Source organism: Sus scrofa, chromosome 13 (assembly GCF_000003025.6).
Source record: "Sus scrofa isolate TJ Tabasco breed Duroc chromosome 13, Sscrofa11.1, whole genome shotgun sequence".
Classification (NCBI taxonomy): domain Eukaryota; kingdom Metazoa; phylum Chordata; class Mammalia; order Artiodactyla; family Suidae; genus Sus; species Sus scrofa.
In genome coordinates, this window is record NC_010455.5 from 133,758,314 (window position 1) to 133,774,403 (window position 16,090).

The 16,090-nt window shown below is 42.6% G+C and overlaps 1 protein-coding gene across 3 annotated transcripts; it reads left to right on the forward strand.

The window, feature by feature from the left end:
- Positions 809-11,751, forward strand: TM4SF19 (transmembrane 4 L six family member 19). 3 transcript variants are annotated; one of them, XM_021070162.1, is made up of 6 exons: positions 830-1,474; positions 5,562-5,763; positions 6,432-6,509; positions 9,034-9,203; positions 9,450-9,633; positions 11,168-11,294. In XM_021070162.1, exons 1-5 carry the CDS (start codon positions 1,290-1,292, stop codon positions 9,628-9,630), a joined length of 816 nt encoding a protein of 271 aa, XP_020925821.1. In that variant the 5' UTR covers positions 830-1,289; the 3' UTR covers positions 9,631-9,633; positions 11,168-11,294. The 3 variants fall into 3 exon arrangements, with proteins under 3 accessions (XP_020925822.1, XP_020925821.1, XP_013846583.1); XM_013991129.2 differs by having other exon boundaries at positions 832-1,474; positions 10,906-11,751; XM_021070163.1 differs by lacking the exons at positions 6,432-6,509; positions 11,168-11,294 and adding an exon at positions 10,906-10,966 and having other exon boundaries at positions 809-1,474.

The window sequence follows — 16,090 nt, forward strand, 5'->3', positions numbered from 1 at the left end:
GCCTCGTCTGCAACCTACACCACAGCTCACGGCAACGCCGGATCGTTAACCCACTGAGCAAGGGCAGGGATCGAACCCGCAACCTCATGGTTCCTAGTCGGATTCATTAACCACTGCGCCACGACGGGAACTCCTGTAATTATGTTTTAAAGATCTAAGGAGATAACTTGTAAATGTGATTTATAAGGTTAATAAATGTTTCTTCTTATTATATAGCTTTGTGAATCCTCAGCCTAGTATCTTCTACAAAAATTCAGTTCTCTGGGGAGACACAAGAATTTGTTTGGGTTCTAAATGATTTCTTTTTACCATGAAAATGAAAACTGGATCCTATTTAATGAACTTTTCAAAAGTTGTTTACCAGATTTTGTGTCAGGCACATATACCTCTGCAAACATGGAAACTTCATACAGAGAAAGCAGCTCATATGCAATTTAAAAGAATATAATAACTAATTATATATATTCATCAAAGGTTTTCTCAGTATTGCTTTCTTTCTTTCTTTCTTTCTTTCTTTCTTTCTTTTTTTTTTTTGACTCTTTTGCCTTTTCTAGGGATGCTCCCTAGGCTTATGGAGGTTCCCAGGCTAGGGGTCTAATCGGAGCTGTAGCTGCAGGCCTATGCCAGAGCCACAGCAACGCGGGATCCGAGCCGCGTCTACAACCTACACCACAGCTCACGGCAACACCAGATCCTTAACCCACTGAGCAAGGCCAGGGATCGAACCCGCAACCTCACGGTTCCTAGTCGGATTTGTTAACCACTGAGCCACAACAGGAACTCCTGAACCGGATATTCAATAGGAGCTTGTCAAAAGTGGGGGGTCACAGATCACCCATGCGGAGCACCCAAAAATGCTCAACAATCTGGTGTGGCTGTGGTATGAGATGGTGGTGGCCTGGAGCTTGAATAAAAAGGTTAGAAGACTAGTAAGGGAACCACAGCTAAGAGCAAAGTAAGGAAGATAATAAGGAAAAAAATGATGGCTGCTCTGCCCAGTGCTGTTTTTCCAAAGAGCCCAGATTCTACCGTGAGTGAAACAGATACGGGCAGCTGGTATGTGGGAAAAAAATGTTGTGGCTTGGGAAAGAAGGGAGGATAAAGTATTTCTCATGGGTGCATCCTCTGATTCATTAAGGCATCTTAGTTCACGAGACCATGCCTCCTGGTTCCTTCCTTAGAAGATCACATGAAAATGAGCAGAGAGTGGGTCATCAGGAGAGGGCTCTCCAGGAAGAAGAAAGCTCCTTTGATGGAGGCCTGTGGGCAGTGAGTGGTGTTGGGCAAGCATGCCCACACACACCCGCCTGGGTGACCTCCACATATATACAGCGTCTCCCTGGCCCTCCCTAGGAGTCCTGAAAGAGCAGCCTCCAGTCCAGCTCTGCAGGAACCCCAGCTGGGGCCACAGGTGTGCAGGCCCACTCCTCCCAGGTTCTTTCTCTCCCATCCTGCTTCTTGCTGCTGGATGCAGGTAAGCAAAAATGGAACTGCCCAGTGAGGGGATGGCCAGGGAATAGTGGAGCCTAGCAGTTAAGAGCACAAACGTCCCACTCAAAGGTGACCTGGCTCAGCCACTGAGCAGCTGTGTGACTTCAGGCAATTCATGCAATGTCTCTTTGCCTCAGACTGTCAACGTTCGGCCTTAACGCATGCTTAGAATACTTTTCTCTTCCTCTCTTTGCCCGTCTATTGTCTTGTCGTCAAGTTTTAGCTCAGACAGCCCTTCTTCCAAGAGGCTCTGCCTTGCTTCTGCCGACAAGACTAGGCAACTCTCTGGGTGCTTCCATCACACCTTCAGTTGGATACAGTTCTTCTGGGCACTTGCTAGGGGCGTGGTTAGTGTCCCCTCCAGATTTTAAGTTCCTCAAGGCAAGAGATTGTCCCTGATTCACCAGAGTGAATAGTGCCTGGCAGATAGTGGTCCCTTAATATTTATTTGACTGATGAAAGAATGATAAAATGCTGGCTTGGTGATGAGGTGGAGAGACATACAGAATTTGCAGTCTCTTCCTCCATATGACTTAGCTGATCACTTAAACTGTTGCCTGGGAGTTCCCATTGTGGTGCAATGGAAGCAAACCCCGACTAGTATGCATGGGGACTCGGGTTTGATCCCTGGCCTTGCTCAGTGGGTCAAGGAACCGGTGTTGCCATGAGCTGAGGTATAGGTCACAGACACGGCTCGGATTCCTCATGGCTGTGTCTGTGGTGTACGCTGGTGGCTACAGCTCCAATTCAACCCCTAGCCTGGGGAACTCCATATGCCGTGGGTGTGGCCCTAAAAAGACAAAAAACCAAAACCAAAACCAAAACTGTTGCCCAGACTTGTGGTTCGTGATTTGTTCACCCAGCTGGGATCTCAGGTTGGAACAGGACCTCCCTTAAAGCCTGGTTATAAGGTTTTATCTTATGATCCCTGCTTGTCTCTTCAGATATCAAATCAGCCCAACTCTGCTAATCTCCTGGCTCACATGTGTGGAAGCACTTCTCAGAATGTGGTGATTTCTAGGGGAACAGAGTCAGGGAGAGGAAGTGAAATTCAAGTTGAGTCACAGCCCTCCTAGAGGCAGCAGCACAACAAGTGCTTTTAGTAGAAGATAGTGGGGCGGCCAGGAGTCTGTGAATTCCTTCATCCCGAAGGCTGTACTCAACTTCTTAGTTTTCCCTCTGCATGTTCATATTTTTCTAATAAATTTTATCTAGCCTAAGATCCCAGTGATTTTCTCCTTTGTTTTCTTCTAAAATTTTAAAGTTTAGATCTATGTTCCATTTCCAGTTCATCATTGAAGAGGGCTTTCAGTGATAGGCAATTTTTTTTTTTTTCCTGCAACAGCGGCATGTGTAAGTTCCCTGGGTCAGGGATTGAACTTGTGCCACAACAGTGGCCTGAGCCACAGCAGTGACAATGCCAGATCCTTAACCCACTGAGTCAACAGAGAATTCCCAAAAGTATATTTTTGTTTGGGATATGAATTGTTCCAGCATTGTTTGTTGAAGACGCTCTCCTTTTCCCACTATAATACCATATTTTTCAAAAATCATTTGGTCATATATGTGTAGCTCTATTTTTAAATTCTCCAGTCTGTTCCTGTGATCTGTGTGTCTGTATACACCATTACTTCACTGTCTTGATTACTGTAACTTTATAATGTCTTAAAAAATCACATGATGTAAGTGCTCCAGTTTTGTTCTTCTTTTTCAAACTGTTTTGGCCAATCAAGCTTCTTCGCGTTTCCATATACATTTAGATTCAGTTTGTCAATTTTTGCAACAAAACCCTACTAGGAGTTTGACTGAGGTTGCATTGAATCCGTGCAATTTAGAGAGAATCGACAATTTAGAGATAATTGACATGTTAATAATACTGTTTTTTGATCCATGAACCCGATATATTTCTCCATTTATTGAGCTCTTTAATTTTTCTTAGCGATGTTTCGTAATTTTTAGTGTATGGCTCTTGCACAGATTTTGTTACATTTATCCATAAGTATTTCCCTTTTTTTTTTTTTTTTTTTTCATTTTAGGGCCGAACCCGTGGCGGACCGAAGTTCCCTGGCTAGGGGTCCAATCAGAGCTGCAGCCACCAGCCTATGTCACAACCACAGCAATGCCAGGTCCAAGCCACATCCACAACCTACACCACAGCTTGCAGCAAGGCTGGATCCTTAACCCACTGAGCGAGTCCAGGGATTAAATCTGCATCCTCGTGGATACTATTTTTTAGAGCTGCACCAGCGGCATATGAAGGTTCCCAGGCTAGGGGTTGAATCTGAGCTACAGCTGCCGAGCCTACGCCACAGCCACAGCAACCCAGGATCTGAGCCTCGTCTGTGGCCTACACCACAGCTCATGGCAAAGCTAAATCCTTAACCCAAGGAATGAGACCTGGGATTGAACCCGCAACCTCATCGTTCCTAGTTGGATTCGTTTCAGCTGTGCCACAATGGGAACACCACTGGTCAGGTTCATGGATTTTATAATTTATCATTGCTTGTATATAAAAATACAATAGAATTTTTGCGTATTTAATTTGTTATTCAGTAACCTTGTAGGGAACTCAGCTACTAGTTCCACAAAATTTTTAATAGATTCCTTACAATTGTCTTTACAGAAAATCATGGTACCTGTGAATAATGACTTTCCTATTTCTTTCTTTCTTATCTCTGGCTTTTACTGCTTTTTATTTTCTTATTGCCCTGGATAGGACCTCCTGAACAATGTTGAATGGAAGTGGTGACAGTGGACATCTTTAAAACGACATCTTTTACTTGTTTTTACTTATTTTTAGAGATTTCCCCAATTTTATTTTTTATGAAAATATAGTTGATTTACAATGTTGTGCCAATTTCTGCTGTACAGCCAAGTGACTCAGTTATATATATATATGTGTGTGTGTATTTATATATATACACATATATTCTGTACTAAAATATACACATATTCTTTTTAAAATTTTCTTTTCCATCATGGTTTATCCCAGTGGATTGGATATAGTTCTCTCTGCTATACAGTAGGACCTTATTTTTTACATTCTAAATACAATAGTTTGCATCTACTAACCCCAAACTCCTAGTCCATCTCACTCCCTAAACCCCCTCCCCCTTGGCAACCACAAGTTGTTCTCTATGTAAAATGACATTTTTTTTTTTTTTTGTCTTTTTGTTGTTGTTGTTGTTGTTGTTGTTGTTGCTATTTCTTGGGCCGCTCCCACAGCATATGGAGGTTCCCAGGCTAGGGGTTGAATCGGAGCTGTAGCCACCGGCCTACGCCAGAGCCACAGCAACGCGGGATCCCAGCCGCTTCTGCAACCTACACCACAGCTCACGGCAACGCCGGATCATTAACCCACTGAGCAAGGGCAGGGACCGAACCCGCAACCTCATGGTTCCTAGTCGGATTCGTTAACCACTGCGCCACGACGGGAACTCCTAAAATGACATTTTTTAAAGCAAGTAGATGACACCTTTAGAAGATTGTTTTTCTGGAGTTCCTGTCATGGTGCAGCAGAAATGAATCCGACTAGGAACCATGAGGTTGCTGGTTCAATCCCTGGCCTCATCCAGTGGGTTAAGGATCCAGCATTGCCGTGAGCTGTGGTGTATGTAGGTCACAGACGCGGCTCGGATCTGGCATTGCTGTGGCTGTGGTATAGGCTGGCAGCTGTAGCTCCGATTTAACCCTAGCCTGGGAACCTCCATATGCAGTGAGTGTGGCCCTAAAAAAAAGTTTGTTTTTCTGTACAAAATAGAGGTAATCACTGGCTGTCATATAGGTACAAGCAAATTATAATGGGATAAGGAGTGTAAGGGAGCGGGGTGAGAAGGAGAGAGAGAAGGGGAGAGAGAATGGGTTGGCAGTAAATGGAACAATTAAATTCTATCCACTGGGAAATATTTATGAGTTTTAAATCAAGTTCCTTGGCTTTTCTCCATCTGACCCTGGGAGGTGATGTGTCTGTGGTTTATTTCCCCCACCCCACCTTATCCCCTAGGAGTCCTCCTAGCCCTCCACATCCCCCAGTAGCAGAGCTACCATGACCCTCCTTCCATTGGTTTCAGGATGCCATCCTCTCCCTGTGCGATGGCATGCTCACGGACCTGCTCCCGCATCCTGGGGCTGAGCCTGGGGGCTACAGCCCTGTTTGCTGCTGCAACCAACACAGCGCTCCTCTTTCCTAACTGGGATGTGACCTACCTGCTAAGGGGCCTCATTGGGAGGCAAGCCATGCTGGGCTCTGGACTCTGGGGAGGTGGCCTCATGGTAAGTGTCCCTGGGTTGGAACTCCCGACATGCACCCTGCTAGGGGTAGAACAGTGAGATGAGAGGGAAGAGTGTTTTGATTCCTTGAACAAAGTTTGAACTAACAAACTGATGGTGGGTCTATAGCAACTCCAAGGAATAGAATACTCTAGGAAGACTGGTCAAAGATTTCTGAATTTTGGAGTAGGCAGGCTGGGTATGAATGTTGCTATCTGTCACATCAGGCTAGTCATGCAGAATTGGGTCCTGACGAAGCCAAATCCTCTGGGAAAGATAGCATAATTAAGTCCATGTGAGATGTCCACACTATTTTAACAGCCATAGGTGGCAGCCAGTCAGTCTCTTCTAAACACTCTTTTTTTTTTTTTTTTTTTTTTTTTTGTCTTTTTGCTATTTCTTGGGCTGCTCCCACGGCACATGGAGGTTCCCAGGCTAGGGGTCGAACTGGAGCTGTAGCCACCAGCCTACGCCAGAGCCACAGCAACTCAGGATCCGAGCCACGTCTGCAACCTACACCGCAGCTCACGGCAACGCCAGATCCTTAACCCACTGAGCAAGGCCAGGGATAGAACCCGCAACCTCATGGTTCCTAGTCGGATTCATTCACCACTGCGCCATGACGGGAACTCCTTCTAAACACTCTTAAACACTCTTCCTTCTTCTCCCAGGTACTCACTGCAGCTATCCTCATCTCCTTGATGGGCTGGAGACGTGGCTGCTTCAGTAAGAGTGGGCCTTGCCAAAGCGTAAGCACCAAGCACCTGATTCTATTCTGCCCTTTTCTTCCCCCTCCCTCTTTCTTTCGTCTGCACCCATAGCATATGGAGATTCCTGGCCCAGGAATCGAACCTACATCACAGGAGCAACCCAAGCCACAGCAGGATCCTTAACCCGCTAAGCCACTGTTTGTTCTTTTTTTTTTTTTTTAAGGGCTGCACCTGAGGCATATGGAAGTTCCCAGGTTAGGGGTCAAATTGGAGCTACAGCTGCTGGCTTACACCGCAGCTACAGCAACGTCAGATCCAAACCTCGACTGTGACCTACACCACCGCAACACCGGATCCTTAACCCACTAAGCGAGGCCAGGGATGGAACCCACAGTCTCATGGTTCCTAGTCAGATTTGTTTCCGCTGAGCCACAAGGGGAACTCCCTACCCGGGTAGTTCTGATTCCACTCTTCTAATATCTAAAATCTCCCCCACGTTCTATTACTTTGGAGGTGGAGTGATAAAGAGGCAATTTTAGTCTTAGGATTTGAGGTCAGGTCCTGACGGTACCCTTCAATAACCCTAAACTCTTGGGCAGGTTCTCAGGTCTTTGTGTAAAATAGGAGTTAACAGGATCAAGTCCAGGGAATAAGTGTTTAGTGAACCATAAATGTCTACACACATGTGAGGAACGATTCTTATTAGTTTTAGCCTATTGAACAATATGGACATGAGTTATGTACATTGTAGTCATGTGTCATTGATAGAAAAATGTCCTGGCTATTTTGCTTATTTTTCTTAGAGCTGGAAAGTTCTCCAGAGATCATCTCATGACTAGATTCTAGTCTAGTTTTTTCATTTTACAGATATTGAAACTGAGGCCCAGAATAAGTTCGTACTCTATTAATTACAGTAGCATCTATATATATTTGAAAAACATCAGAACATAAATGTATAAGCTATATTGCTCATTCTGTCTCAGACACATGAATTTGTGGGCTTCTTACAGAAACTCTGAAGCCTGCTTATATATCTGCAGTCCACATGCTGGGAACCCCAGTGATTCAGAATTATATGTTAAAGAATTCAGATATAAACACCCACACACTTTACTCACTTTTCTCAGTCACAGCTGGTTTTCCCCTAGGCAAGTGGTTTTCAGACATAAATGTGTTCACAGAATCCCTGCAGGGTTTGTTAAAACACAGAGTGCTGGGTTCCACCCTGCAGAATTTCTGATTCATAGGTCTGGGCTGGAACAGGATGGGGAGGGAGGGAAATTTGCATCTCTAACAAGTTTCCAGGAGATGTGATGTTGCTGAGGCAGGGACCACATTTTGAGAACCATTATCCTAGGTTTACATCAGATTCATTTATCTTGAGTCTTTTAACTTAGAGCCCAAACTCTTGTGGCACAGGGGGTTAAGGATCCGGTGTTGTCGTCACTGCAGCAGCTTGAATCACTGATGTAGTGTGGGTTCAAACCCTGGCCCAGGAATTTTCATATGCCGTGGGTACAGCCAAAAAACAGAAACCTTATTTCTCACCTTTCTGTGGCCCCTCCCAGGTTCTAAACCAGCTTGACATCAGTGGGAAAATGACTCTGTGTCGGCCTACTGGTTAAAGATTCAGCACTGTCACTACTATGGCTCTAGTTCAACCCCTGACCCAGGAATTTCCACATGCCACGGGCAGGGCCAGAAAAAAAATACATAGATAAAATAATGTGTGCTTTGGGAAGGAGGAAAAGAAAATCTAGTATCCTGAGAAAGAAACCAATTTGGAAGTTAGAACCCTGCCAAGGAAATGAATATATCACTGTTTTTTGGGAGGGAAATGAGTGGTACATAGACTAGAAAAAAGTATGACAGAACTGTAGTCATTTCAGAGTTGACTGTTCTTTCTTTCCTTCCTTCCTTCCTTCCTTCCTTCCTTTTGAAAAAAAATACAGCTTTCCCTTAAAACGGTCAGAAGGGGCTTAGAATAACCAATCTGACCCTTGAAGCAGGAGGCTGAATGACTGCAGTCTGAGTGTAAAAGTTTTCATTATTTTATTTTATTTTTTGTCTTTTCTAGGGCTGTACCACGGCATATGGAGGCTCCCAGGCTAGGGGTCCAATTGGAACTGTAGCCGCCTATGTACACCACAGCCACAGCAACACTGAATCCTTAACCCACTGAGCAAGGCCAGGGATCAAACCCTCAACCTCATGGTTCCTAGTTGGATTCAATAACCACCGAGTCACGATGGGAACTCCTGAGTGTAAAAGTTTTTGATGCCAGACTAAGAGCCTGCTGAATCAGGCTGAACCCGCTGCCAGATCCAGGTGCCAGTGTTTCCTTTTCTCCATTCCTTCTCTCCCACCCCTTCCTGGCTCCACCCAGGGACCACTCATCAGCCAACCCTACCTTGGGTATGCTTTAAAGGAGGTGCTGTGAGTAGGATTATCCATGTGTGGGGAAAGCCTGAGCACCAGAGACGTTAGACTTGTTAAGAGTGCCCCACAGGTCACCTGGTCACAGCCCCATCTCAGGCTTGCTGATTCTTCTCTCCTTCTGCAGATGCTTACTGCTCTGTTGTCAAGTGGCCTGGCTTTGTTTGGAGCCTTGATTTGCTTTATCACTTCTGGAGTAGCCCTGAAAGATGGTCCTTTTTGCATGTTCCACGTCTCATCCTTCAATCAGACCCAGACTTGGAAATATGGTTACCCATTCAAAGACCTGCATAACAGGTAAATGGAAGGATTTGTAGTATCTTCAGAGAGAAAAAGACACACAGATGGACTACGAATTCTTTTTGATCATGCATTTTAGCATCTCACTTCTCTGTTGCCCAGAAAATTGGAAATGCAATGGTAGTCGCCCTCAAAACTCTAGTCCTACGTCCTGAGCTAAGAGAGAACACAGGTTTCTATTGAGGCTGCTGGGGCTTATCTTACTTATTCCTCAACCTCTGGTCTCCTTATTTTTGGGGATAGGAATTATTTGTATGACCATTCCCTCTGGAACTCTGTCTGCCTGGAGCCTTCTAAAGCTGTCATTTGGCATGTGGGCTTCTTCTCCGTCCTTCTGTGTATCAGCCTCCTCCAGATCCTCCTGGTGGCCATTCATTTCATCAACAGCTTCCTGGGCTTTTTCTGCAGCCTCTGTGAGAAGTGACAGGTAATCCTCTCTCATAACATGAATGTTTTCATCATAAGATGCCTTGAATCATTTCTGCAAGAGTGGGTATGGATTATAAACAAATTTCCCTTTTAGGTAGTCATGTAATAATAGCAATAATAATTCCTTGCACATATGTTAAATGACGCATTGCATTTTTTTTTTTTTTTTTTTTTTTGCTTTTTAGGGCCGTACCCATGGCATATGGAGAGTCGCAGGCTAGGGGTCGAATGGGAGCTATAGCCACTGGCCTACACCGCAGCCACAGCCGCACCAGATCTGAGCTGCGTCTGCAACCTACACCACAGCTCACGGCAACGCCAGATCGTTAACCAACTGAGTGAGTCCAGGAATTGAACCCACAACCTCATGCTTCCTGGTCGGGTTTGTTTCCACTGTGCCACAACGGGAACTCCATATATAATGCATTTTAAATTACATTGTAAACTGCAATGTGCTATATTAAGAAGAAATAATTAAATCATTATTATTGGGTAGAAATTTATAGTCCATAAAATATCCTCCAGCCATGATCTCATTTCAGCCTCTGAACAGCCCCATAAAACTGGCCACATATTACAGATGAAGTCGAGGCTCCTAGAGGAAAATGGATGTACTGCCCAACAGTACTTAGCTAGGTTTAGGTAAAGTCAGTACTTGAGCACCTACCTTTTAAATGAGATTTCACTAGATTAATGGACTGAATTGTGTCCCCCCAAATTCATAGGTTGAATCCTAGTCCTCAATGTGACTTTGGAGATAGGACCTTTAAGAAGCTAATTAAGGTTAAATGGGTCATGAGGGTGGGACTCTAATCCAGGAAGAATGGTATCCTTATAAGAAGAGGATGAGACAATAAACATGAAAAGATGTTTAACATCACTAATCATTGGGGAAATGCCAATCCAAACCATAATAAGATGTCATCATCTCGTCAGAATGGCCAGTAGCAAAAAGGCAAGAAGTAACAAATGGTGAGGATTTGGAGAAAAAGGAATTCTTACACCCTGTTCGGGTGGGAATGTAAACTGATGCAATCACTACAGCAAACAGTATGGAGTTTCCTCAAAATGTTAAAAAAGAACTTGGAGTTCTCGTGTGGCCCAGTGGGTTAAGGATCTGGTGTTGTCACTGCAGTGGTTTGGGTCTCTGTTGTGGCACAGGTTGGATTCCTGGCCTGGGAATTTCCATATGCTGTGGGTGCAGCCAAAAAAAAATTTTTTTTAAAGGACTGCCACATGATCCAGCGATTCTATTTCTATTCTATTTCAGGGTATTTGTCTGAAGCAAACAAAAACACTAATTCAAAAAGATATCTGACAAATAAATTCTGGAGAGGTTGTGGAGAAAAGGGACCCTCCTACACTGTTGGTGGGACTATTAAATTGGTGCAACCACTATGGAAAACAGTATGGAGGTACCTCAGAAAACTAAATATAGAACAACCCATGTGATCCAGCAATCTCACTTCCAGGCATATATCCGAACTAAACTTTTATTCAAAAAGATATATGCACCCCTATATTCATTGCAGCACTATTCGCAATCGCCAAGACATGGAAACAACTTAAATGTCCATCGACAGATGAATGGATTAAGAAGAGGTGGTGTATATACACAATGGAATACTACTTGGCCATAAAAAGACCAAAATAATGCCATTTGCAGCAATATGGATGGAATTAGAGATTCTCATAGTAAGTGAAGTAAGTCAGAAAGAGAAGGACAAATACCATATGCTATCACTTATATGTGGAATCTAAAATATGGCACAAATGAACCTATCTACAGAACAGAAACAAACTCATGGACTTGGAGAATAGACTTGTGGTTGCCAAGGGGGAGAGGGAGAGAGTGGGACACACTGGGAGTCTGCGATTAGTAGATGCAAACTATTGTATTTGGACTGGATAAGCAATGAGGTCCTGCTATATAGCACAGGGAATTATATCCAATCACTTGTGATGGAACATGATGAAAGTTAATATGAGAAAAAGAATGTATTTATATGTATACATATATATGTAACTGGGTCACTTTGCTGTACAGCAGAAATTGCAAAACATTGTAAATAAACTATAATAAAACATTAAAAATAAATATATAAAACGTAAAAAAGATATCTGCATCCTTATGTTTGTTGCATTATTTTCAATAGCCAAGACACAGAAACAACATAAGTGTCCATCAATGGGTGAATGAATGGACAAAAAATATATCACATACACACACAATAGAATACTTTTCAGCCATAAAAAAATGAAATCTTGCCATTTGTGACAACATGGATGGACTTAGAGCATATTACGCTAGGTGAAACAAGTCAGACAGAGAAAGCCAAATATCATATGGTCTCGCTTGTGGAATTTAAAACAACAATAATAGCAACAAAACCAAGCTCATAGTGCAGTGAACAGACTAGTAGTTGCCAGAGCTGGGGGTGGGTGAGAGAAATGGGTGAAGGAAGTCAAAAGGTACAAGATAAATAAGTTATAAAATATTTAAGTCCTGGGGATGAGATGTACAACATGGTGACTATAGTTAATAATAATACCGTACTGCATATTTAAAGTTGCTAAGAGAGTAAATCTTTAAAGTCCTTATCACATGAAAAAAAATTTTTTTGTAACTAATCTTTGGTGCTGGAGGTTACATAGACTTATTGTGGTGATCATTTTGTAATACAGACAAATATCAAACCATTATATTTATACATCTGAAATAAATATGATGTTATATGTCAATTTTATTTATTTACTTATTTATGCTGTTTACGGCTGCACCTGCGGTGTATGGAAGTTGCCAGGCTAGGGGGTCAAATCGGAGCTGCAGCTGCCGGCCTACGCCACAGCCGGATCTGTGACCTACCATGCAGCTTTCGAGAATGCTGGATCCTTAACCCACTGAGCAGGGCCAGAAATTGAACCTACACCCTCATTGGTACTAGTCAGGTTCGTAATCCGCTGAGCCACGAGGGGAACTTCTGTTAATTTTATTTATTTATTTATTTATTTATTGCTTTTTAGAGCCACATCCACAGCATATGGGGGTTCCCAGGCTAGGGGTCGAATTGGAGCTGTAGCTGCCAGCCTATGCCACAGCCACAGCAATGCAGGAGCCTTAACCCACTGGGCAAGGTTAGGGATCGAATCTGTGTCCCCACAGATGCTAGTGAGATTCGTTAACTGCTGAGCCACGATGGGAACTCCTCAATTATATTTAAAAATGACAATTTAGGGTGTATTTCCAGAATAAAAGCATGATTAAATTTTTCATGAAATTTATTCACCTGTATTAATAGATTTAAGGCGGAAAAATCCTAATGATTTTCTTCATAAATGCTGAAAAGGATTTGATAAAATCCAACATGCATTCTTAATAAAACTAAGAAAATGAAAAAATATGGGTCCTTCCTTATCATAATACAATATATCTCAAAAGTCAGCATTATGCTTTTTTTGGTGGGGGGGTGCTGCATATTCAGTGGCATATGGAGTTTCCCAGTCTGGGGTCAAACTGGAGCCGCAACTGCTGGCCTACGCCACAGCCACAGCAACCTGAGATCTGAGCCCTGTCTGCCATCTACACCAGAGGTCATGGCAATGCTGGATCTTTATCCCACCAAGTGAGGCCAGGGATCAAACCCACATCCTCATGGATACGAGTTGGGTTCCTAATCCATTGAGACACAATGGGAACTCCATGCATCATGTTTAATGGAGGAATACTGGCAGTAATCTCATTAAACTCACAAATAAGGTGACAACACTCACCATCATCATTATCACTTATTATTGTTCTTGAGATAATATCCCAAGCAAGTAATCAAAAGGAAATTACAGATATAAAATAAGAAAGAAGGCAAAGTTATCATTATATTTGGACAATGAGATTTCACATCTAGAGAACTGAAATAAATTATATTACAAACAATAAGAGAGTTCCATATAATGTCTGGGTACAAAATAAAAATTTGGAATCAAAATCTTCATATAAATAAACAAGAAGCAGTTAACAGATAAGGAGATGGGAAAGTCTCATTTACATTAGAAACCAAAAATCAAAATAACCTAGTTACAAACATAAAAAAATCATAAAATACTTATTGAAGAAACATTTAAAATATTACTGAAAGACAAAAAATAAACTTGAACAAATATAAAGGCATACCATTAACTTTGATAGGAAGACAATGTCATAAAATGTGAATGCTCTCAAGCTAATCTATAAATTTAACATGCTGAATAAAATCACCATTCAGATTTGGTGGAAGAGGATATGGAATTAGATAAGCTGGTTCTAAAGTTCACTTGAAAAATGAACAAAATAGGACAGCCAAGAAATTTCTGAAGAAGGTGGCAATGAGGTGGGACTAACTCTACTAGATATTAAATATGAACATAAAACTATAATAATTAAAACATTGTGGTACATTAAATGGACAGACAAATTTATGGGTCAGCCTAGGGAGCCCAGAGATAGAACTAAATATTTGTGAGAATTCAGAATATGCTAAGAGATGTGAGGAAAAAAAAGAAATGGATGAAATACCAGATCTCTCTCTCCATGGGAGCACAGAGGAAAAGGCCATGTGAGGTCACAGCCAGAAGGTAGCCATCTGCAGACCAATGAGAGAGGCCTCAGTAGAAACCAAAGTTGTTGACACCTTGATCTTGAATTTCCAGCCTCCAGTAAATAAATTTCTGTTGTTTAAACCACCCAGTCTGTGGTACTTTGTTATGGCAGCCCAAGCTGACTAATCCACCAGTGTGCAGTGCAGTTCAATAGGCAGTATATGCTGAATACCCACTGTGTACTTGGCACTGCCATGCATGCTGTGAATTCAAAAATGACTGAGACATGGTGCTTGCCCTTGGACCCTGCCCTGTCCTTGAAGATCTCATGGCCATTTAGGGAAAAACATCTACCAATAATTTGATTGTCATATGATAAGGGTATAAGGAGTGCTTGGAGGGACAAGGCACCACTAAGGAGAGGATCTGTGAGAGATGAAGGAAGGCTTCAGATGTATCTGAACTGATTCTTGAAATGGTTAGCCTAGCAGAGAAGGAAGGAAAGGCTGAGGGAAAAGAATACTCAAAAACATGGAGGGGACATTATACAACTATAAATGTAATAAATTCATTGAGTAATGAAAAAAAGAAAAAGAGCATGGAGGGAAGACACAGGATGGTGTGGGTGGAGGAGTACTGTGATGCCACAGCTCCTTAGATGTGGAACTGAGAACGCAGAGGACCTCCTTCTCTCCCACTTAGGGAGCTTTGGTCAAGAGGGATATTGGGAGAATTTCTTTTCTTAGTTTTTGAGGCTAGCAGGATCACACAGCTTTCTTTTTCTTTTTTTTTTTTTTCCCCACACAGCTTTCTAAAACAGAACCAGGGACTGGTGCTCACAAGCAGGAAATGCATCTTAAGTCTGCTCCTTTCTGACTTTTGCCCTGTATCAGGAGTGTACATGAGGCTGGGAGAACTACAGGTTGGCAGTTATGGATTAGAGCAGGACACTGCGAACTTTTTCTGTAAAGGGACAGATGATGTTTTAGACTTTGAAGGCCACATGGTCTCTTTTTACAACTGCTTGATTCTGCCAGTATAGCACAAAAACTCCACAATATATAAGTGAGCACGGTTGTGTTACAATAAGACTTTATGGAGACTGAAATTGAAGTTTCCTGTAATTTTCACTTATCATGAAATATTATTCTTTTGATTTTTTCCCAACCATTTAAACATATAAAACCTGTTCACAAGTTGCACAAAACAGGGTGAAGGCTGGATTTGGCCTGTGGGCCGGAGTTTGAAGACTTTTGATGAGGGTCAGGTCTCTATGTTACCTAAAGAAACTTGGGTCCCCTTGCTCAAAGCTCAGCAAAGCTAATCTAGTGATGCTGGGTTGTGGAGTAGAAACGCACAGTGTTATTTTAGTGCTTAAAAGACGCAAATTTTCCAACGGCTTTTAAGACGACATTAAGGGTGAGGGTCACAGGGCTCATGAACAGGTCGTCGACATTCTTCTGATTAGTTAGTGATGTGACAACAGAAGGAAGTTTCAGGAACCTCAATCGTCGAGAATCTCGGGCTCCAACTAGTCCGTGGTCTATGCGTTTGCGGTCATAAATTGTCATCTAGCGGGGTCTTGCGTGTCTGTAGAAACAACTTTAGAAAGTGCATCCGAATCCCTCAAGGAGAAAATAGGAATCCTGTATCTCTTTATAATTTCTTGCTTGACTGCTTTTTCTCCATGCCTGCTTTTCCATTTTTCTAATCATTAACTGTTGGGATCATTTCTTTGGGACTCAGTGAGACACAGGAGACTAAAGTTTTTTCACAAGAAATGCGAAACAGAGGATCTGTCACTGGAACCCCTCACAGGGTCCAGCTTACTTCACCTGCCGCTTACTAGTTGTGTAATCTCGAACCTCCTAGGGCCTCAGATT